At 36.2% G+C, this 26,115-nt stretch overlaps 1 protein-coding gene across 4 annotated transcripts in view; it reads right to left on the bottom strand.

Annotated features, from left to right (window-relative positions):
- gramd4a (GRAM domain containing 4a) overlaps window positions 1-26,115 on the bottom strand; it is a 52,723-nt gene extending 26,608 nt beyond the window's left edge. For 2 of the 4 annotated variants that reach the window (XM_026225528.1, XM_026225536.1), the window contains exons 1-3: window positions 24,863-25,153; window positions 19,258-19,465; window positions 11,089-11,197 (exon numbers count right to left, since the gene is read on the bottom strand). In XM_026225528.1, the coding sequence (XP_026081313.1) occupies window positions 11,089-11,197; window positions 19,258-19,465; window positions 24,863-24,891 (346 nt within the window). In that variant the 5' untranslated portion in view covers window positions 24,892-25,153. Of the gene's footprint in view, window positions 1-11,088; window positions 11,198-11,280; window positions 11,494-19,257; window positions 19,466-24,862; window positions 25,154-26,023 lie in introns of those variants that run through there. The other 2 variants (XM_026225546.1, XM_026225553.1) reach the window with 2 other exon arrangements.

The following is a 26,115-nucleotide window of genomic DNA, read 5'->3' as shown; positions in this document are numbered from 1 at the left end:
TAAAGGCTACTACAGCAGGGCATTAACTGCAGTTGGGTTGTGCTATTTTGAATAGGTCCTGGCCTGTTTTTGAGTCCCAGCTCATCTATAATCATCATTTAAAGCATATTCATGTCAAGAAACGCCCAGTTAGACAGGAAAAACACTGATTGATGCTGAATTTAAAGAAATGTGGGCATGCCATCAATTTCCAAAAGAAGAACACAACTTAAAGCAAAGTTCACAAGCGGTCACTTGTAAGTTGCTGGTCTTAGGAAGCTTACATGTGCTCTTACTAAGCATGGCAACTATTCAATAAACCTATTAAGAGCACAGCAGAGATGAATGACCCTGGCCTGGAGAAATACTAACAACACAGCTAACAAAGCTAACAGCTAACAAGCTCCCTGTTAGCTCAGAACGAATGTTCTACTAATGCTATCAATTCCTCCGTCATTCGGTCTCTGCTTGTGTAATTAGCATTGACCGGTGGCCTGGTTTGCTGTTCTGGTTATACTGTCACACTTCATTGCATCATGGGACTATAGCTGTGTGGGCATGGCCTGTTTAAGTGTTGTCACAACACACCATCAAACTCTCCGCCAGTGTGTTAATATGTGTGGATGCCACAGGACAAGTATATCAATTATCCTAAATACTACTCCTTTAAAAGCAACGGAACCTAAGTACCACTCCAGACGCAGAATTAAGCCCCGTCCACACCAAGAACGATAACTATAAAGATAACTATATTAGCGTGCATCTAAAACCCTGCGGGTGAATTAAGCACCTAGAGGAAAACTACTTTTAGTGATTGAGATAAAACAAAAGCTCTATTCACCAGAGAAAGCCAGTGGCCCATTCTGGTACTTTGTTCACAACCTATAAGATCTTTTTCACAGCAATGAGCAGCAAGTTGTTAGAAACAGAGTAATTTACTAATACACAGACAATACAGGGACATTTCTGAACTCAATATGGTCATGTAATACGGTCCAAACATTTGCATAACTCAAGTTTTATCACCAGGCTGTTGTTAAAAATGGATCCATTTGAATTTTTCTCATTCGTAATTTGCATGCTCAAATAGCTTGGTATAGTTTTATTAAAACCAGTCACTTCTGGACACCCTATTCACAACAGTGTTGCTGTCATAAACATGTTCAGTTAGATTCTTTCTCTTTTTTTACTGCTTTTCCAGACCAGCATCCTGTTTGTAGGAAACTTCCTGACGTGTATCTCATCTGTCTGTGGGTACACAGGAAATGGCTACCTCCTGTACCACAAAGGCAGAAGATCCAGCTCTAATTCTTTTACCAAACATTAAAAACAAAATCAATCTTAATTTTCTACTTTGAAGTCACTGAAAGATATAATCATCTGATAGCACATGATAAACATTGCTTTTTGCCCCATTATTGTATTAAGCAAAGCTCAAATCTTGTGGGTTTCGGTCTAGATTTCGAAAGACCATCTTTTTGGGGGGTCTCCATGTGTGTTAAATAAATTTGGCACAAACAATTAAATAAAAATGGTGTTGGATAAACAGGTATTCGTTTGGGTTCAGGTGTTGAATCATGACATTTGGGTGTCTTGTCTATGTCTGGCTCTCTGGGTTTCTGGTTTGGGTCTTGGTCTAATGGGGTCTGGTATTGGTCTGAATTTGGTGTTTGGAAGTCTGGTATTGGCCTTCGTCTGATATGTAATTGTCAGACTCTTGCGTGAGGGCCTTTTATTGTTATGAGTCTGGGCTTTAGGGAAGACTGGTATTCATCTGGATCTGATATTGAGCTCTGTTTTAGTGGCCTCCAGAGTCTTTGGGAGTCTGAAAAAGGCTTAGTCTTAAGGGGTATGGTACTGGAGTGGCTTTGGGCCTTAAGGGTTCTGGTACTGGTTTCAGGCTTAAGGGATCTGGTATATTAGGTCTTCTATGGAAACTGGTATTAGTCTAGGTCTTCAGAGAGTTTTGGTAATATTATGAGTCTTGAGGAGTCTCGAATTGGTCATAGCCTGAGGAGGTCTGGCATTGAAGTGGCTCTGGGATTTCAGGGGCCATAGAGAGTATAAGGTATTAGTTTAGGTCTTTTAGGAGTTGGTCCCATTTTATATTAGTTGCCCTTAACTAATGAACTTACATAAAAAAAATAAGTACAATGTGCTTACTGTATTCACATTTTATTGCAAAATTCTTCTGCTGCAATCGAGGTGGGATACTGGTAAGTTAGGGACAGGTTTGGTGGTATGGGTTAAGGGGTAAGTGTAACTATAAATGTAGACATATAAATGTCAACAGTGTAACTATAAATTTAATTACAGAAATTAATTACAGATGTAATTACATGCAGGCATTTTCAAAATATGAGTAGAATGTAAAAACATGTATGTACACAATAAATGCATTGTACCAAATAATTCCTTTACATAGTAGTTATAAGGCTACTTAATATAAAGTGGGAACTAAGAGTTTGACATTGAGTCTACCAGGAAGTCTGGTATTGGTCTAGGTTTTAGGGGGTCTGGCACTTGAAGACTTTGGAGATTGATATTAAGACATTATCCATTATTAAGATTGAGGAGATCATTAGTAAGTAAGATTTTTAATGCCAATGTTCCTGTAAACTATAATAAATGGTTGAATGGACTAGTCTGTCATCATCTTTAATTATTCATGGCGAGATCAATCGAGATAATGCTTTTAGTTTTGTGAACCTAGGGTGGAGACATGGTTGGCATATTGTTGTACGGTGATGTGTGCTGCCTTTCACAGCAGTGAACCTCTCGTTCCTCTGAGAGGAAACATAAGCTTTCTCTCTCTGAGTCAACGGCAGCCTTTCAGAGCAACAATAAACCCCCAAACTGAATGCCGCTGTCGCATGGTAACCTGCCTGAAAGGAAGAGAAAGCGGAGGAGATGGTGTGGGTGTAGTAAATAAGAGACAGTCTCTCAGAGTTTAGGAACACAATTGGAGGAGTACTGAGGGAAATGACATTGGCACATTGTTTCTGTATATAGCAGCAAACCCCAGCAGTATGAGTCCTTCTGAACCACCAGGCTTCTGGTGGCATTTATCATTATAATGTGTGGGTCTCTTCCAGGGGGGCAAATTACCAAGACTACTTATAGTCTTGGTAATTTGTATAACTAAGTATAACTTCATTATAGAGGATAACGAAAGTCGTTTTCATATATTATTTTCTCTTAACATCCTTGTTTTCTCTTTCTGCTGTTTCATTCTCTGCTGTCTATGTAGTCTCTGTGTAAAGAGCTCTGGATCAATGCTGGCCTACTCACTGGCCTAATTCTGTCCCGCTCTTCAGCTGATATTTTACAGGCTGTCACAATCCCTGCCAGCGCCACCACTGTCGTACTAATTATAAGTCAAGGCCACAATGAAGAGACAGATCTGACAAGCAACCAACGATGCTTTATCACTTTGAAGTTTAGGAAGAGAAAATTAGTTTTTTTTTTTCCATTTCTAAAGATATGTGAGAGGTGTCTGCCATTATGCTGGGCTGCTAACAGGTTTTTGTATGTAGTTGTTAAGGTGTTCTGAAATCTTGCTAGTTCATTGTTACGTGGTTACTAAGGAGGTTCTAAGTTTTTGACTGGGGATAATTCATATTCTGACAACGACATGTGATATGGGTCTTTCTTTCAGTTTATTCCACTGCTTAAAAAAGTAACTGTACTGTTCTCATCAACAATGTCTGTAACACAAATAATGCAAAAACTAATTATGTGTTGAAGTGTATTACTTTAGTTTGTTTAAATCACTAATGACAACTGTAAGCAATAGTAAAAGAGTATTGAGAGCATTAATTTTTACACCATATTTACACCTTTAAACCTAGCTATGTGAGATATGATGCATTAAGTTGATGCTACTGGCTTCTGTTTAAGCCGCCAGCCTGCATTACTTCAGTTTATTTTTGAAATTATCATGTTTCACGGCGGAATTATTACCGAAAATCTACATTATCTGTGATGCATGATGCTAAAATCCCACCAGTCAGAATCAAAAGAACCATAATTTGCCAAAAACTCTATTTAGCTTTGTATACTTCCATTGAGCAATGCAAATGACGTAATCATTTGACAAAGTCAGACATTTTATTACCCGTTTCGGTAACACTTTATAATAACTGCATGCTATTAATCATTAGTTAAGCATTAGGAAACAGTTAATTCGTCATTTATAAAGCATTAATAGACATTTATAAGTGGTTTATAAATACAGACATAAATGCTTTATACCTGATTTAGATATGCATATCTATAATGTATTTAATAATTGTTTTTTCATACTTTATTAATGATCAATTTATCATTTCTAAATTAAGTATAGCATTATTTACACACCAGTTATTAAGGATTTGTCAGTGGTTCATAAGATCACTTAGAAATTGTAAGTAAATGATTAATAAACTATTTAAATGTGCATTCATACATCTTTTTATTCAGACATATAGTATCTACTGTAATTCAGGGTTAATTCATGGAGTTGTTAGTTAACTATTTTTGTGAGCTCATCTAAAGTGAGGACTTATGCCTTGTAAAGCTTTTACAAATGAGATTTAAAGGCTGTTAATATTTCTATGTTCTGTATCACTATGTTGTGTTTGTTTCTGTTTTTTGTTTAGAAGATAACTGAGCCTTTAAATATCCTTTATAAATGCTTTACAAGGCATAACTAGTCCTCACTTTAGATGAGCTCACATAAATAGTTAACTGACCACTACTAAATGCTTTATTACTACCTGAATCTTATGAATCACTGGCAACTCCTAAATAACTGGTTTGTAAATAATACTATACTTCATTGAGAAATGATAAATTGATCATGAATAAAGTATGAAATTACACATTATAGATATGCTTTTAAATCAAGAATAAAGCATTTATATCTGTATTTATAAACTGATTATTACTGTCTATTAATATTTTATAAATTATGACTTATCTGTTTACTAATGCTTAATTAATGATTAATAGTGTGCAGTTATCATAAAGTGTTACCCAAGTTTCTTTATATTTCTCTGTAATTTTTCAAAAAGAGCCTTCCAATGATGGGGGTTACACACAAGACAAAACAAATAGCGTATTAATTCAAAATTATGATGTTTAAAAATCTTGACACCATTATAAGTGGACCTCAGAGAACAGTACAAAATAAATAAAGAAAACACAGGCAGTTCATGACCCCTTTAAACAATTTTGGCAAAAACGACTAATTATGTTGATAGCTTTTCCTAATTTCTTTCGGGAAACCATAGCTAATTATACAAAACATGATGTCTACCGTGGGGAGGGAGGAAAGGGAAATTCGATACAGAAAACATGGGATAAAAATAACAGTAAAGAGAATAGCTCATTTAGAGTTGGTGATTTGGTGTTAAATTGGGAGATTGAGAGTAAATAATGCAGGAAAAGGAATCCTCAGCTCTGATGTTAATACACTTGGAACTGTTATATAACACTTATTCCCACACATGTGTTATGAATATTGAGAACGGTTGTTTTCAAAACCGAAGCCTCAGATAAATCATGGCTGGATTTTCTTTGTGTCCCAGACATTTGAGCTTCCATGCACTTGAAAACAAGAACAAAAATCGAAACAGTGCGCAGTTCTGATAAATATATCAACTCTGAAACTTAGCATCCAGCTTAAATGTAGTCAATTGTCACATAATATAGCTTAAACTGAAACATGTCTGATTTATATGGTTGAATCAGCATTTTCATGTGTGGGTTTTGTTTGTGTTCGGTGTGTGCTGCCAGAAAGAAGGCGATGAACTTTTCATCTCTTAATCTCATTACTTAACCCTAATGGACATAGAACCATGACATTACAGCAGACACACACATATGCTGCCATGACTCAATAATGTCTATAAATCACATCAGAAAACCATATATAAAATGAAGTTCAAAAGTCTGACACCACATTTAATCTAAGATCCAAAATATAATGTAAACCTCTTTGTAGTGTTATTTGAAACTGAGAAAAGTACATTATTATACAAAACTACTTTAGTTATTAATGATATATATCTGTTGGATAATGTGTACATTTTAAATTCTTAAGTATCTTATCATATTACTTGTCATGAGAACTTTGAAAAGAAATTTTAACCAAGCACTGGTTATCTTTATGTTATTTTGTGTTTGAAAGCCTGTAATTGAAAGAATGTATGCAGCTACACTTTCAATATGTTAATACAGTTTCAGTTACAGTATTAAGTTGTATACATTTAAATAATGTATAGTAATGTTTTGAGTATAGGACTTACATACAGTATTAAGTACATTGTTTATTATTTATTGTGCAAAAAATGAGGGGGAAAAAACGAATCGTTGAACTTGTAAACATTTTATGGACTAATTTTGTTTGAAAATGATGCAACAAATGAAGCCATCACCCCCCCTTCCAAAATAAAAAAAGGAAAGTCACAATTATCAAATAAAATATTATTATATCATATCATATATAAATTTGTTAAGTTTATATCTAATTTCTAGAAAAATACTTAAAAAATACTGAAGAGAAAAGTGTAACAGGAAATGTCTGTGATGTCAGCACAACTACTCTGTGACTGGTAATGCTTAGTTAAATGGGTCAAAGCTATAAGACGGGAACACATGGGATAAACACAGACACACACGCACTTAAAATAGACTCTCAGTCATACATGGGAACTGATGTCAGCAGAGGGTCAAACTCAGTGACTATTCCACACACACTCCTGTCAATAGTGTCTGTAGCCTAACTGATAGATAATGGTGCTCGCAACAGCAAGATCATTGGTTAAACTTCCAGGAAATGTAAGTCATTTTGGATCGTTGTGATTTACAATGTGAAACTCCAAAAAAGACAGAAAAGCTCAATAAAAGCATTGTAAATGCAGCCCATAGGACTTTGTTTCAAGAGGCGATAGCTTTGTCTGATGTGCAGTCCAATATTTAAGTCATTACGCACAGAACATCTTGTCCTCTGAAACACTTCAATCTCAATCATGTTCAATTCAATCAAACTTGGGTTCAATTAAAAAAATGATGGCTTTAGACATATCATGCCAAGTCTTACTTCAGAAGAACTACTGTTGTTACCAGTTAGCTTATTACATCCGGTAGCTCAAGCAGTAGAGGAGGACAATGCCCAAGTCATTGGTTCAATTCCTAGGGATCTATTTAAATCTATCAAATCTGTAATAAAATTGCATAATAATTAGAGATCAACCAATAGAGGTTATACCAAAATTGATAACTATCATCATAAATGTATTTTTGCCAATTAATCGGAAACAACAACAATGGTATCGGCCTCTAGTAATAATAGATAAAAATCTTTGGCTCAAATCACAGAAAAACTGCTATCTGGTCCAGGTAATGTAATACATGTTCAAGAGTGAACAAACTGTAGATTGTATGACAAGACTTCCATTCATGGCAACCACAAAGTTAAGCATTAAAAATTGCACATATATGTGCTACATCTCTGAAAGGAAACACATCAGAGCTCACAGACATGACTATAATTCTGTTTCTCCTGATACTCTAGCAGCTTCCCTCCATAATCCTTTATATTTTATACCTCTCTCCCATTTATTTTCCTGTAGCTTGTGTGTGCTGTCTCATTTCCTCTGCAGATCTCATGTGTGGGTTCTCCTGCGTGTAGGAGTCTGCTGACAGTGGCACGCTTAGGGTTATATAACAGCTGATTGTGTTGTCCACTAATGACCTTCAGTAGCTGTTCATATGTCATTACAGTGTTTACTGTAGCTGTGATTGACACAATGATCATATCCCCCACACACGCATGTATTAATTGTTTTTACTGTCATGGAAGAAACCGCTCATTGATTTCCATTGTTTTTACACTGAGCTAATTATATTGTCTATACCTCTAACCCTTACAGACGCATTGCATTTAACATTTTATGCATTTGCAGGATGTATTTTTAAGTATTTATACATTTTTATTCAGAGCAAATCAGAGTATATTCTAGCCAAGGTATATATTTACTCAGTATGGGTCTTCTACTGTATATATGCTTTCACATAAAGGGCATAAATGCAATGAATAAAGTAGTGCATGTAAGTCATGTACTAAAGTCTACAGAAGCCATACAGAATGAAAATACTGAGATCAGTCAAAGCTTTTCTTTAGCCATTAATGAGAGAAGTGATGTCCTATTTGTGAATGAATCATGCAGTCGGATCTCTTCAGGGAATCAGTTGATCCAGTTCACAAAACAGATACGTTTCCTGAATCAGACTAAAAGATAATAAGTTGAATTTGGTTTTATCCTCACAATGAAGACTTCAGAAGGCTTTGTATGTAGAGTCATGTGGATGACTTTAATCATATTTTTATGCTGCTTTTTACATTTTTTATAAAGCTTGAAAAGCTTCAGTTACTATTTCTTTAGCAGAATAAAGTCGGATCAACATGACGAACTTGATTTTTGGCTGAACTAATCCCTTAACATTATTTAGGTCTGTTAGCAAGCAATTTTTCTCATGGAACTATAGCAAGAGCATTTTGTCCCCAATGTAGGTGTTTTAAGCTTTACTATCATAGTTCTCACATTCCATCACATAAAAAGATAGCAAATTTTCACTCAAGACAACACCCATACACAAGCATCTAAAAGAATTTTCACTCACACACATCCACACACTTAGGGTTAAGCAGTCTAAAATGGGTAACAATTGTAATTAGCGTGCACCAATTGTATTTGTTTGTGTGAACAAGCCTTAAACAATGTATATGAGTGTGTCTCTTTCATTAAACCAATCACATAACACAATCCCACTGTCAAGATATAGAGGAAATTTATGCTCAAGGCTCAGTACTAGGGCCGCTACTCTTCATGCTTTATATGTTACCCTTGGGAGATATCATCAGGGAACATGGTGTTAGCTTTCACTGTTATGCTGATGATACTCAGCTCTATATTTCCTCGCAGCCCGGTGAAACACACCAATTTGAAAAACTAATAGAATGCATAGTCGATATAAAAAACTGGATGACGAGTAATTTCTGCTAAATTCTGAAAAAACAGAGGTGTTAATTATATGACCTAAAAACTCTGCTTGTAATAACCTAGAACACTGTCTAAGACTTCATGGCTGTTCTGTCAATTCTTCGTCATCTGTTAGGAACCTAGGTGTGCTATTTGATCGCAATCTTTCCTTAGAAAAATCTAAATTACAGCCTATGCTGTCAATGTCAAATGGAGAAGGTAAGATTATTGTAATGCTTTATTGGGTGGTTGTTCTGCACGCTTAGTAAACAAACTACAGCTAGTCCAAAATGCAGCAGCAAGAGTTCTTACTAGAACCAGGAAGTAGGACCATATTAGCCCGGTCCTGTCCACACTGCACTGGCTCCCTATCAAACATCGTATAGATTTTAAAATATTGCTTATTACTTATAAAGCCCTGTATGGTTTAGCACCTCAGTATTTGAATGAGCTCCTTTTACATTATAATCCTCTACGTACGCTACGTTCTCAAAAAACTCTGAAACATTGTTCGGGAGGCAGACACGCTCTTGCAGTTTAAATTTAGATTAAAGACCCATCTCTTTAACCTGGCTTACACATAACATACTAATATGCTTTTAATATCCAAATCCGTTAAAGGATTTTTAAGCTGCATTAATTAGGTAAACCGGAACCGGAAACACTTCCCATAACACCATCTTTACTTGCTACATCATTAGAAGAATGGCATCTACGCTAATATTAGTCTGTTTCTCTCTTATTCTGAGGTCACCGTAGCCACCAGATCCAGTCTGTGTCCAGATCAGAGGGTCACTGCAGTCACCCGGATCCAGTACGTATCCAGACCAGATGGTGGATCAGCACCTAGAAAGGACCTCTACTGCCCTGAAAGACAGCGGAGACCAGGACAACTAGAGCCCCAGATACAGATCCCCTGTAAAGACCTTGTCTCAGAGGAGCACCAGGACAAGACCACAGGAAACAGTTGATTCTTCTGCACAATTGGACTTTGCTGCAGCCTGGAATTGAACTGCTGGTTTCATCTGGTCAGAGGAGAACTGGCCCCCCAACTGAGCCTGGTTTCTCCCAATTTTTTTTTCTCCATTCTGTCACAGATGGAATTTCGGCTCCTTGCCGCTGTCGCCTCTGGCTTGCTTAGTTGGGGTCACTTCATCTACAGCGATATCGTTGACTTGATTGCAAATAAATGCACAGACACTATTTAACTGAGCAGAGATGACATCACTGAATTCAATGATGAACTGCCTTTAACTGTAATTTTGCATTATTGACACACTGTTTTCCTAATGAATGTTGTTCAGTTGCTTTGACGCAATGTATTTTGCTTAAAGTGCTATATAAATAAAGGTGACTTGACTTGACTTGCCTTTACCTACAGCATGAGAATGCACCTTCAAGAACAAACCAAACTGTGCTGACTCATTACTGAGCTCTGGATTTAAGTTGAAACAATATTTATAATAAAGAAAAGTCTTCTTCAAAACTCATATATTGGCTATTTTACAGCGGCTTTTGATATGGCTCACCCAATAAGAATGCAGAGCTAGATTTAACGTAATGAATGTTTTTGTAATGAATGTTTATAAGAAATGTTTGAACTCTGAAACAGAATTTCAGGGAAATTTTTATGAAGGTATTTTTCTTAGATGAGAATCCCAACAATTTAGGATAAAAAGCTCTATTGAATTAATAAAATGAAATTCTGAATAAATCGTTCTGTTCTGTCACGAGCCCTAGTTAATGTTTCACCCTGGCCAGAAGTATTTTTTTTTTAATAATGGTCATTATAGTAAAAGCTTCATAAATCATACAAATTAAAATAAACTGTGGAAGTATGCTATAGTGCTACTATTAAACTTCTCAGCACATTGTCATTTGGGTCAGGTATAGAAAAGGATCGTATCATACCACTGTACATTTTTAACATGGTATACAACACATGCTGGACCCACTATTCATAACCTGTAGGTATGAATGAAAACACTGTACATATAAATAAAGAGCATCCTAACTTTTGTTCAGCTTTATATTCCATATGTCAAAAAATCTATACAAGAACAGACATCCCTCCAGTACTCACGTAGGAAGTGTTTCTCCAGTAAGGCAATTTCCAAATGACCCTTGACCTCATTGAGACGTTCCGATTCGTTCCTCAGGTCATGCATGACAGACAAGGACCCCAAACCAGCCTAGAAAAAACACACAGGGTTATTGACAGATAAGATGCTAGAACAAAGCACACATAAACTAGTCTCTCCGAGCTGTGACTTACAGAATACCAGTCCTCTCTATGATGTCTTCCTCCTGTTTTAGTGAGATAAGGCTCAGACTGGAGGCCGGTCTCAATGACAAACATAGACTGTAATATTCTGACTCACTGATAGCACGGCATGAACCTGCTCTGACTCCATCCCGCCCCATACACACACGCACACACAGGCTGAAAGAACGCAAGATCTGCAGAAAGACGAGCCGCAGTGAGAGAGAGATAGAGAAAGTAGGTGAGTGAGAGATTAGGAGAGAGGGCGGCACTGCAGAGAGAGACAGAAAAGCAGACGTATCTCTTTAAGAGGCCAATGCGACCGACAGTGCAGGCACGCTCTCTTCTCTGACACACACACGCGCGTTTGGTCTCATAGCATTAAAGCTCTGACGGTAAAATGCTTGCTTCACGCAATTTGCAGCAGAATTACATCCGATATGATGAGACACATAAATAAACATAAGCAACAGTAGGGGAAATACAAAATAGGAAAATGTGATAGCAAATTAGGGATCCACATGGAAGAAAAATTAGGCAATGAGAGAGACCTAGAAGAGCACAAAATAGTGAAAAAAATAAGAATTTAAGCAGCAAAATAGCTTGATCATGGGCACTTAGTTTTGGGCTGTGTTTCCCAAAAGCATCGTACAAGTTGATCGTCGCTCCAATGGTTTCAATGGGTCTACTATGTACTTAAGCTAACGATGCTTTTGGGAAATGCTACACTTGGCAACAGGTTTTTACGAGCCAATTACGTGCGCCATAAATGTCATGTGACCAATCACCCTGGAGCCACAGGAACTCTTAAACCATCATACATGAAGTGAAAGTGGTGACCCATACTCGGAATCCTAGCTCTGCATTTAACCCATCCAAAGTTTACACACACACTGTGAACACACACCCGGAGCAGTGGGCAACCATTTATGCTCTGGTGCCCGGTGAGCAGTTGGGGTTCGATGCCTTACTCAAGAGCACCTCGGTTGTGGTATTTGTGTGGAGACTCAAACTCGCAAAGTTTGGATTGCAAGTCCGAATCTCTAACCATTAGGCCACGACTTCCCTCAAATAGCATAATAATGCTAATTAAACTTCGAGGCTGTTGAATGCTTGAATCTCATTGGTTGACAAACATTCTAAGGTGTGCAAATATTTTCCGGGGAACAAAAGGCTTAAGTAGTTCCAGGCAGGGCTCAACTGCATTACACGTCCATGACACTTCACCAAATGATTTCAGCTATTTCAAAAGGTCCTTAGAGCTTACAACGGCAAAAGAAGCAAAACCCACAGCGACAGGGAATGAGCAAATAACAAGAAGTTAAAACTGGTTAAAACAAGTTGGCTCCAGTACGTTGAATTATTAGAAAATGATGGTCACCTGAGGTGTAAAGGCTGCATTACCACCTCAAGTGTGCATATTCCCTGATAATTCTGTAGTCAATTATTCCTTACTTAATGCATTAACTAATGTTAACTGCTGGGATACTTATTGAAAAGTGTTACTCATTAATCAGTATTAATCAGAATACCGCCAAATTCCGAATTATATATATACAGTACAGACCAAAAGTCTGGACACACCTTCTCATTCAAAGAGTTTTCTTTATTTTCATGACTATGAAAATTGTAGATTCACACTGAAGGCATCAAAACTATGAATTAACACATGTGGAATTATATATGGAATTATGTACATAACAAAAAAGTGTGAAAAAAAAACTGGAAAATATGTCATATTGTAGGTTCTTCAAAGTAGCCACCTTTTACTTTGATTACTACTTTGCACACTCTTGGCATTCTCTTGATGAGCTTCAAGAGATAGTCACCTGAAATGGTCTTCCAACAGTCTTGAAGGAGTTCCCCGAGAGATGCTCATTTTGAAGTATCGCATGAGAATGATGGAAATGCCAAATTTTAAATAAAAATCCCTTAATTCGCCAAAAAGTTTATTACAGTCACTTGAACTGGTTTTTGACAAGGGTTAATGCAAATAATGGGAGATGGCAATGCATTTTGTGAATAAATTCTTCCAAACCCATCAGAAATGTCATGTGACTGTGCTATGGGACAGCAAATCCTTGACTAACCACTGGACCAATATCATTCCACAGCATCTGAAATGTTGTTATGGTATGTAAGTTTTTCTGTATAATTGCCTACCAGAAATGTCTACCACAACTGCGAAAGAGAACTTCATTACTCACGCGCTGTTCTCGCACATGCTCGGCATGAACAAGCATAAAGTCGTGGTTTAGACAGTGTGTGAATGATTCCTCTTTCACTTCTCCCTGCATTTATGATACACACACATACGATTATATCAAAAATATAAAATCACGGCAAAAACCACAATATGATCTGCAGAACCACTATATATATATATATATATATATATATATATATATATATATATATATATATATATATATATATATACTGTATATATATATATATATATATATATAAACCCCAACCTTCCCCTCCACCCCATCGTGAAAATAGTATTATAAATAAATTGGCATACTCCAGTTTTACAAACAACTTAAAAAGAACAGTACGTTCTTGATTTCCATCCCTACTAGCTACTGTAATCTGCATCTTGCACCTCTGTGACACAAAACAAAGTGTCCTAAAAAAGATATGTCAGAAGGGTCATCAGTAGAGCATGAAAGAGGCAGTTTCCAGCAGAGAGTCAATCAAACCCCTGCTTGTGTGAAAAACTGATCTCATTACCTCCAGCCTTCAGGGACTCATCAGTGAATGAATCTAAAAGTAAAACGTGTTGCAATGACACAGTCTAAACTACATGGATATACACTATCGGACGAGAGTTATGTTGGCTCCATGTGTGTCTGTGTTTGTTTGTGTGCGCCAGAGCTATTTGGATAAGCATGTGAGTGATGACTCACTCCTCACAGCTGCCCAAATGTCACGGCACTCTGTTAGCAGGCTGTTGCATTCAAAACTAAAGCTGCCTGCGATGCAGGAAATAACCAATGCAAACACATGCAAATGGGGTGGCAAGACTGGTCAGCTTTTTAGCATGTGAGGAAAGTTAGGTTACACACTTCCTTAAAGCCATCACAAAAGTATATTGATTTTAATCACCAAAACAGAAAGGTCTACAGAAACTATTTTCACATCACCCCACTCATTTTTAAAAGCTGAGCCTTATTAACAAGACAAAACCTTTTAGGGTTCATACTGTAGTTGCACTTGGAACACACCAGCAGATAAATTAGAAAACTATTCTTGAAGCTATAGGTGTCTTTACACGGTTATCTTAAGGTTGCTATGTGCCTCCTCAAAATTCAATGTAAAGGTACAATGCTGCATAAACCAGCCCATAACGGCCCCTAGTATCAAAATATACAGTTGTAATTGCAGTGTAAATGCAATTATTCCACCTCTAAGCAGCATTAAACAATCTGTGGAAAGACACCTAAATGCCACATGAGGTGGTTGTTGTCATTGGTTGTCATGTCTCTCATTAGTTGGTTCTTGTCATGTGACCTGTATTGTTTGATATAAATAGCCCTCATGTTGCAATTGTCTCCTGTCGAGTATTGAACTGTGCAAGCTACTGTTGGTGAGTTTGTGTTTCTGTTCAAGCAAAGTCAAGTCTTTCTTCGTTTGTCTGGATTTTGGATTTCACCTTTTTTTATATATAAAAGCTGCACTTGGGTTCATCACAACTTGCCTTCAGTGAACTGTTTGTTCTTAGTGATGGGAGAAATGGACCTTTTCGAAGCTTCAAATCAATTGAACCAATTGCTTTGCAAAATGATTCACTGTTTCAAAAGCGGCCATCACTACACCACCTAATTTATTGCGCATTTTAGAACATTGCATAAACAAATGCTGGATGGAAAAACCAAATAGTGCATAAAATCTATAAATGACACAATTGAGAAGGATAAACTTTTTATCTGCTAAGAAAACATTTGCATTAACTTCAATGGAAACACATTTAGCGAATAAATTACACTATGCGCGTCAAAAAAGACGCCACTTTGCACGAAGGGATGGGATAACTTGGCTAACCAGCGGAATGATCTCATTGCACAGGAATTTTGTTTTGGTTGTTTTGAAATGCCTGAGCAAAGTCGATCATCAAAGTATTTCTGTATAATTGTTTTACATGACTGCATTTATAAACAGCAGGCATCCACCATGGCAGCATTTATTTTGTTTCGTCTGCTTTTTCTGAGGTGCAAGCAGTTTATGCGAATGTGAAAACTATTATATTAACTGGCTTCTCCTACTTTTCTTAGTGATTATTTATTGCCAGTTTATTAGGAATAAATGATTTTGTTTTCTATGACTCGTTGGATGGAAACGGTGCTTTATTCGCAAACGTTTTATGCAATATTCCAGTTTTGTGCGCGAGGCAAATTTGAATCTTTGGATGGAAAATAGCTGTTTAGAAGTAGTTTTCAAACTAATGGATTAAGAACAGAATTTAGTAAGGAAGCAAATATTAAAAAGCCTAAATAGGATTTCGGCTTGAGAGGATAAAACAACTTGACTCTTGAGTCATAACATTCATGGCTTCTTACGTCTGGTACCCACAGTTTTTCCAGTGACAATAGTAAATATAAAGCTGGTACAATTTACTGTTGTTTTAACCAGTTAACTTTTAATGTCTAGTAGCCTGATGCTGTTTTTTTTCACTATGTACATGAATATATAGCACTGTTAACAACAGTGAAATAATAAAGACTTGAAAATATCAAGATGTTTTCACTAATTTAATGTGGTACAGGTGATATCTATAAATTTCAAGAAAAAAAAAATATAGAGAGAGTGCAAGTCTTCTGAAATTGTGTTTAGTCTGTTTCCCACAAAAGCTTTTCCAAGACCTTTTTATCAGCTTCCACCCAAGGTCTTCTTCTAATATTGCTCATGGCCTAAATCCATGCTGAGAGGAGGATGAGAGACTTGGCACCTCTCTGTATAATGTATACATACTAGGCATCTACATTCTAAGACGGTATCTGAAAGTATAATTTACATTTATGCATTTGACAGACGCTTTTATCCAAAGTGACTTGCAGTGCATTCAGACTATACATTTTTTTTAAATCAGTATTTATGTTCCCTGGGAATTGAACCCACAACCTTTTGCGTTGGTAACACAATACTCAACAACTGAGCCACAGGAACATATCATAACTGACAAATCATAAAAAACCTCTTAATGGCCTGAAATTATCTTGTTTGAAGAATTTTATGTTATCATAAGCACCACTTTTCTTGCTGCTCTTGGTTGAGACAGTAGGCCTTTCTGTGTGGAGTTTGCATGGTCTCTCCCTATTGGAGTGGCTATTCTCTGTGTGCTTCAGGTTTCTTCCACAGTCTAAAAACATTGCAGGATAGGTGAATCAGAAAGACTAAATTTCTGGTGTGAATGTGCATGTGGACCAGCCATCATTTCAGGGTGTTTTCCTGCCAATTGCCCGATTCTGGTATAGACTCCAGCATCCCCAAGACCCTACTTATGAGAAGTGGTTTGGAGACTGGATGGATAGACGGAAGATTTTGCTATCTACAATTGTGAATAGGCAGCGATGCCTAAAACCTACTGCCTAGGTGGGCAGCTCATTTGGTTTTGAAACAGAGCCATGGTTGAGGGATGAGCATTGAACACACTACCATACAATATGACGCCCTACAGCATCCGAAACATGTGCTAGAGAGAAATCCCACAGACCTGTCACTCAACGTCTCAGTTTACATTTCCAAAACACACGCTCATGTTGCAGATGGAAGCAGAGGAAGTAGGCTCATCTGTGAGACACTTATGCAACACCGTGACTAATCTGAGGCGACATCGTTGAGGGAAAGCCTCAAAATACACAGCACACCAAATTACAGAGATAGGACCTCTCAGAAAACATCTCTAACATGATTACGGCAAATCATTCTTCCATAAACCATCTGTGAAATGAAAAGGTACCAGACTGAAGCTACAGTGTCTGGTGTGAACAGGGTAAAGTGCATTAAAGCATCATTAGCTGCAATGGCTGAGGCCTTCCTGTATTTCTTAGGAACATCTGCACAGTTTAACTAGGCGAATGAGATAACGGCGAGACAGAAGATTAAACAAGCTCTTTCTGCTTGGCTGAATTATGGAAGATAAAGAGGTAGTTGACATAAAAAGGTCAGACTAACTGATATATAGGAACTTCATCTACCTTCTAAGGGGCTGGTTGCACATAACACATTTTTTGCATTGCTCTACACTACAATTCCATTGTTTTTGTAAGTAAATGTACTAAATTGATGCTTTCGATCCGTGTTCATGTCTTGCACATGACCCAGCATAAAAAAAAAAATGCATTTCAAACCTTGCATTGTATTACTCTATTCTACTGCTCTCTATTCCATTGTAGCTAAAGCTTGTTGCACACCAGAAGAGAAGTGTCATGCTGTGATACATTGTGGCTAAAAACACCAGTCAGCAGTCTGAAACAGTGAATCTAATCACCCAAAACGGCAAAAGTTCAGTTAAAAACTTAAAGTTCTATTGATGCATGTGAACTTTGGTGTTTGAAAACTGAAAAAGGAAAGGGTGATCTATATTATCATAGCTATTTATAAACAGCATATAGGCTTTATTCTAGACAAAGTCCAATATTTTGGTGAAAAATTCTATCTGGAGTAATTATGTGCATTAATAATAATTTAGGACATATATGATTTAATTTAATGGAAAACTAAGTGAGAAGCATTATTTTTGTATAGCCTCCTGATATGGACATACGGTATGTGTACACTCATAGAAAACAATGTGTTAGAATTTTAAACATGTGGCAATGGTGCTATGCCGCTCACCTGGTGTGTAACCCCCTTAACACAACATTCTAACAGCCGTGGAAATTATTTAAAACACTCTGCATAGGCAAGAATTCCATGCACTACACAAACAGCAATGTGGAGAGTAGACTTGTGGCGGTATTCGGTTAATGCGATATATTGCGGTGATTAATATGCACGATATTGTTATCGTGGGCACTTCTAAATACAGTGAATAAATATACATTACAAATTATTCCGAATTTGGAATGCATTTTAAGAATAGTATTCCCATCAGCTGCTTAAAATGCACAACACCGCTGTATGCTGCTTGAAAGAGCGTCTTTATAGTTCTTTTGCACTTTAATGTGCAAAACATTTAACTTTTATATATTTTCTGTATTGCTGTATTGTTTTAAATGTTTATTTATTTTTGTTATAAGAAAAAAAAAGTTATTTAACCTGTTATACTGTATTATGACCACTTTAAAAAAAAAAAATCAATACCCTGATAATACCGTATACCGTGATAAAAGCATTATCAATTAACCGCAACAGGAAAATTTGATAATGGCATATCCCTAGTGGAGAGATTCAACATTGAAAACAATTTCAATTGGGTTTACCGTAAGCATGTTTCTATGCTAACATTCTTACATTTTCAAACTTTATAAACAAATATTGGATAAAAAATATTACATTTTTAAATAGTTTTATTGGTACTTGTCAGTGCTGAATAAAATATATCTATAATCTATATTTTTCTAGACTCACCCACCATCTCGGATGTACAGTATAAATTCTGATTTCTTTTTCATAACTAAGCTTGAGGCAATATGTTCAGGGATTGCCTGATCTAAAAATGATACAGTTAGCAACATCAGCCCTCATGGCTTTTGTTTGACATTGTTGTACAGAATATAGATCAGCTGTGGTTCCGCAAAGGGACCCTTTGAGGGCCTAAAATAAGACATCAGGTTTAAATCCAAGTCACCGTTACCTTAGATGGCAGCGTAATCTTGTTGGAAGCAAACATATGAAACCTATGGAAACCAACCTTCTATAATTCATGTATTACATAACTAACTAGTACGCTAGCCTACAGACGTTCTTAAATGAGTTATTCATACTTCATGCTTCCTCAATAGAAAGCTGTCAAATGTAATGAGAGTGTGTGTAAGTACTTACAGGGTTTATTTGCTCGTCATTGTCTCGTATTGAAGGTCGAGGTCTCAGCAGCATGTCTTCACTACATTCAGTGTCCGAACCCGTGGGGGACTCGGGTAAATCCAGGAAGTCATCTCGCTTTGGACCACGGAATCTTATTTTGTCCAGCCGCTTTAGCATGTTCAACACAGCTGCTTTAGGCTTTACCTTAACATTGTGTATGGCAGCCCTGCAGGATCAACAAAAAGTATCAAGGATAACAGTAACACATCTACAGAAACCTTTAAAAGTAAGAACAAACTGTTATATTTTAAAGAGGAGACAGGTGCTACACTGCAAACCTGCCCCGAGATTAATCTCACTTGCACATAATGAAGATGCAAAGTGGCTTTATTACAGTAAGCCAATAGTACAGACAGACTGATATATATCATCCTGTCAATTGAATTAGACAATTTTTGGCTCATTTGAGATCACTGGGATTGGCTTATGCTCATGTCGCTATTGTGTATATGTCTCAGCAAAGTTGTTTTCATTAAAAAATATTAAATATAAATTATTTCTATTAATCATTAAAAAATATTGTACAAACCCGATAGCAAAAAAGTTGGGACACTGCACAAATTGTGAGTAAAAAGAATGGAATAATTACAAATCTCATAAACTTACATTTTTTTCACGATAGAATATAGATAACATAGTAAATGTTGAAAGTGAGACATTTTGAAATGTCATGCCAGATATTGGCTCATTTTGGATTTCATGAGCGCTACACATTCCAAAGAAGTTGGGAAAGGTAGCAATAAGAGGCCGGAAAAGTTAAATGTACATATAAGTAACAGCTGGAGGACCAATTTGCAACTTATTAGGTCAATTGGCAACATGATTGGGTTTAAAAAGAGCCTCTCACTGTGGCAGTGTCTCTCAGAAGTCAAGATGGGCAGAGGATCACCAATCACCAAAAATAGTGGAGCAATATCAGAAAGGAGTTTCTCTGAGAAAAATTGCAAAGAGTTTGAAGTTATCATCATCTACAGTGCATAATATCATCCAAAGATTCAGAGAATCTGGAACAATCTCTTTGCGTAAGGGATGCTCGTGATCTTTGGGCCCTTAGACGGCACTGCATCACATACAGGAATGCTACTTTAATGGAAATCACAACATTGGCTCAGGAATACTTCCAGAAATCATTGTCGGTGAACACAATCCACCGTGCCATTTGCCGTTGCCGGCTAATACTCTATAGGTCAAAAAAGAAGCCGTATCTAAACATGATCCAGAAGCACAGTCATTTTCTCTGGGCCAAGGCTCATTTAAAATGGACTGTGGCAAAGTGGAAAACTGTTCTGTGGTCAGACAAATCAAAATTTGAAGTTCTTTTAGGAAAACTGGGACGCTATGTCATCCGGACTAAAGAGGACAAGGACAACCCAAGTTGTTATCAGCGCTCAGTTAAGAATGGAATTGGGTTGCATGAGCGTGTGGGGCATTGGCAGCTTACACATCTGGAAAGGCATCATCAATGCTGAAAGGTAAATCCAAGTTCTAGAACAACATATGCTCCCATCCAGACATTGTCTCTTTCAGGGAAGACCTTGCATTTTCCAACATGACAATGCCAGACCACATACTGCATCAGTTACAACATCATGGCTGTGTAGAAGACGGATCTGGGTACTTAAATGGCCAGCCTGCAGTCCAGATCTTTCACCCATAGAAAACATTTGGTGCATCATGAAGAGGAAGATGTGACAAAGAAGACCAAAGGCATTTGAGCATCTAGAAGCCTGTATTAGACAAGAATGGGACGACATTCCTATTCCTAAACTTGAGCAACTTGTCTCCTCAGTCCCCAGACGTTTGCAGACTGTTATAAAAAGAAGAGGGGATGCCACACAGTGGTAAACATGGCCTTGTCCCAACTTTTTTGAGATGTGTTGATGCCATGAAATTTAAATTCAACTTATTTTTTCCTTAAAATGACACATTTTCTCAGTTTAAACTTTTGATATGTCAATCGATGTTGGATTCTGAATAAAACATTGAAATTTGAAACTTCCACATCATTGCATTCTGTTTTTATTCACAATTTGTAAAGTGTCCCAACTTTTTTGGAATCGGGTTTGTACTATGAAAAATATGCTGTATCACTCTACTTAAAGCCTTTGTGTAATGCTTTATAAAAGTGTACAATGCATTATTCATAATGTGCATTGTAATACATTATTATCTTGTCATAAATAATTTGACAGAATTTAAAATGCAAAGTGTAACAATGATTTGATAATGTATTATTAATGTACAATGACTCATATTATAAACAATGAACATGCACAATGCATTATGATGTGCATTACATTAAAACCACTTTTATAATGCATTATACATACAGTACATAAAGCTGCATTTCTCTTTAGATGTTGACTATAATATTAATCAATTAATATATGAATACAACTAAATGTGTATCAAATATTTGAAAAAATTCTAATGATTTTAAGAAAGAGTAAACATAATGTCCTTCAAGCATTTTAAAACCGATAAAAAAATAACAAAAAATAATTTTAAAAAGTAAAGACAGAACTACAATATTTAAAACCTTACGCAACCATGACAATAAGCATGTTTTTTTATGTTTTTTTTTTTTTTTTTTTTTTAACTAATAAGCTGATTTACATAATTACACACTAATGGATAATAGAGGACCACTAAATTTATTTTGATTTCATTATTACATGACTCTTGATTAAATGTGGACCCTATCTCTGAAATAAACTGTTAGGTACATTTTACCCAGAAGTCACCTCTTTGACACATGCTCATATCCTCAGGACGTTCGCAAAAACACGTCAATGAATATTCTCAGTAGTCTCTAGGGCTGACCTTTACATACAAAAGGGAATACATTAGCTTTTTTGTTCTGAAGACGAATGCCAAAAGAACATCTCAGATCGCAAAAAGGTTGTGAGTGGATTTGAGATGCTTTTCCAGCCTCGAGCAAGACTCACTGACCAAAGTTTTTCACAATTCGGTGGAAATCCCAGTGGAAATGTAGTGTGGACTTGCTTATTGCTGAACAGAACTTGTCTCAAATGATTGAACTTCACGATGTTCTGAACTGACTTAAACTAAATAATGACACTATTGTCTTTTAGAGCTGCTTTACAGCTAAATCGGACCTGTCTCCTTCAGCATTTTAACACTCGTTGTCTCTATACCTACCACATTTCATTAAGCAAGTTATAAATTGACTAAATTAACAGGCAAGAAAAAAAGAATTTGATGGAGAGAAAATAATGGCACAAGATTATAGATGCAGAAAATAAAAAAAACCTGGGGTCACGAGCTTCAACTGTAAGCATCTCTCTCTGAAATGACATTATAGAACAGGGACTGCCTTGAGAGCTCTCAGTGCTTGTTATTTTGAAATGATATTTGGCTATTACTGTGATTCTGCATGCTGGGAGAGCAGCAGTCAAGTACACAAGGTGGAACTAAATGTGTCCACCCACATAACCCACCGATATCTACACTGCCCACATCTCTACACAAATATTCACCAGCCACCAAGGCCTTCTGATTCACTTCTAACTGAACACCATTGAGAGCACTGGAGGAATGCAATGACTTACAACAGCAGGTAACGTCAGTGAGAGAGACTATGCTACTGTGCATGACACACAAAAACACTTCTTTATTTCAACACTTTGCTACATACAGTAAACTCTTTCAGTACAGGAATACTGTTTTTGACTGATCAAAGAGATGGTTTGCTTGAGAAAACCACTACATCTGAAAATGAGTGAATTCGTCAGTTATCAAATTATGAAAATAATCAATAAATTAGTGAAACGACAGATCTGTTAATCCATGTGTCAATGACGCAACTGATTTCGATTATTTAGCTGATTTCTAAATGGACAAATGAAACAGTGTCTCATAGGTCAATGAATTAATGTATCCCTTGATTAATTAGTCGCAATAGTAAATCATCAAGGACAGAATGGATCAAGAATTCAGTTTCCATTGTTTCAGTTGATTTCACAATGGTTTAATTAGAGACTCAACAGGGCAATGAATTAATAAATCCATGGATTAATGAATCAAAAGATTAATTGTGACCCTGGACAAAAAAAAAACAAAAAAAAAAAAACTCTTAAGCAGCACAGGTTTATTTGTAACAATATCCAAAAATATATTGTATGGGTCAAAATTATTGATTTTTCTTTTATGACAAAAAGCATTAGGATATTAAGTAAAGATCATATTCCGTGAATATATTTTGTACATTTCCTACCATAGATATATAAAAAAAAACTTAATTTTTAAGTAGTAACTTTGCTAAAGACTTAATTTGGGCAACTTTGAAGATGCTTTTCTCAAAATTCAAATTCGTTTTTATTTTTATTTTATTTTTTGCACCCTCTCAGATTCCAGATTTTCAAATAGTTGTATCCCGGCCAAATATTGTACTATCCTAACAAACCATGGAAAGCTTATTTATTCAGCTTTTAGATCTCAATTTCCAAAAATATGATTTCCCATATGACTGGTTTTGTGGTCCAGGGTCATAAATCACAAATGAAACAACAGAACAATAAATTGATTGATTAATCAGTGATTCCATTATTTGAATATTTTAATTAATTTCACAATGGACACATGAACGATTATTTAATATTAATTAATCAATGACTTAGCCGATCATTTACTATACTAGAGTCAATTCATTTTAAACGATTCGGTTTATTTCAGAATGAATAATAATAGGTAAATAATTAAATGAATCCATGGATCAGTTCATCAAAGATTCTTTGATCAATTATTTAACAGACTATAAATCAATGGATCAATGATTGAACTTCTTTCACAATAAATGATGAATTGGTGATCCAAAAGGTCAATAAATCGTTGAATCCTTAGATCCAATAAACAAAAGAATGATTAATCAATAACTCTGCAGAGCAATTAAATAATCGGTGGATCAATTATTCAGCTGATTTCAATAATTCAGCTGATTTTACAATGATAAATGAATGAGGAACTGTGAAATGAAACTAAATAAATAATTCCACTCAGTCAAACGAGCTTGTCTTGACAGAAGAACGAATAGGTGGATGAGTTCATCAGTGAACGAGTCAATGAATCAGTCAAAGAATCAATTGATAAATGAACCAATGAATAACTTCACGCATTCATCATCATCACCAGTAACATGTAATCACTCGGCTCACTCCATCATCATCATCATGTGTTCTGTAGGCCATCTCTGCGCGGTGTTTGGATACAAATGTATTCAGTCTGATTATGATACATTTTGTTCAGATTCTGAATGACAGAATAACGGTCACGTTCCAGGAACGCGTTTAAATGGCACGCTAAACAAAGCGATGACACGTTCGACTGTGACGTAAACATACTTAGCTATTTAAATCAGCAGGTCTTAGTGCGACACTAATATGTTCACTGATACGAACGGCTTCATTTTAAAGCTAGTTACTCCGAACAGAAACGCTTTCATCTAGGAATCATGACAGTCCTCCTGTAACGTTACACACATCCCGTAAATCGCCTGTTGCCCTCTTGGATGTTATTAAAGGACACATGTTAAAGATCCGCTTACCCAGCTCGCAAATCGTAGCAAAGTTTCATGAACCCTGCTGACAGTCCGTGAGAGATCGTTCAGTAACACCTGCTGGAGATATACACCAGACCAGAGCAGAGCAGATCCCTGAGCGGCGGCGCGCTCTTCTTCTCCGCTGTCTAAAAGAGCTCTGCGATGTCCCTAGAGTCCTGATTATGTGTGAGTTAATGTCAATCCCCCCCACCCCAGAGAACACGGATCTGCGTGTCTTGTTGATGTCACCGAGCTCACACACACACACACACATACACACACACAGCAGACGGGCAGATCTCCTAAACGCGCCCGCTGAGCTCTTAAAGGAGCCGCAGCACTGTCTACTAAAAAGTTTGGAGGTTTTGTTGTTGTTGATGTTGTTGTTTTTGATACATTACCTTTATTTATTTATTTATGTATTTATTTATTTCATATTACATGCATCTTTATGGACTTCAGATACTCGTATATTAAATGAGTGGCTGTATATAAAATGTGATGTTTGTGTTTGTATTTAATGTCGTACATTAACTATTGAACTAGTGGGACTGTTGGTGAATAATTCAAACATTTAATATGTTTTCCCTCATAACATAATTTTAATTTTAAGACAAAGACTCAACTCAGAAGAGTAATACGTGCTGTTATTTATTTATTTACACTTCCACTTATAAAAATAATCATTGCTGATTGCCAAACAGCAACGATAGCATTTACAGCAACAACAACAACAATACTACTACGACTAATAATAATAATACGTTAAAAAATAAACCATAAACACCTTTTGAACTGCTGTAATATTTCATATATTCTCTGAATTAAAAAGATATTTTAAAACGGTATTTACTGTTCAACATGACTTATAAAATAGATGAAATCATTGAAGTGAAATTAGATATATTTTAATCATTCAAAATAAAAATGTATATGCTAAACTAATTTATGCAGTCTCCAAAAATAATGGGAGTTCAGGCAAAACACCCTAGTTACTGTTGTCAAATCACAATAAAATAAATATGTATGACATTTTAAGATTCTGTGACATTTCAGTTTTTATTATTGCAACAATAAATAGCCTAGCTGAAATAAATATTTTCAAAAATACATAAGCATAAACAGCAATGAATAAATAAATGAATGTTTGTTATATGGCTTACTTACATTTTTCAAGTGTGACTCTCTGTGACTGTGTGTGGAACTCTCAAACTCTTTTCCTGGATCAGGCTCGTGACCTTTGACTGCTAGACTTAGTA

Source organism: Carassius auratus, chromosome 4 (genome assembly GCF_003368295.1).
Source record: "Carassius auratus strain Wakin chromosome 4, ASM336829v1, whole genome shotgun sequence".
Classification (NCBI taxonomy): Eukaryota; Metazoa; Chordata; class Actinopteri; order Cypriniformes; family Cyprinidae; genus Carassius; species Carassius auratus.
This window is presented reverse-complemented; position numbering and strand designations above follow the sequence as displayed.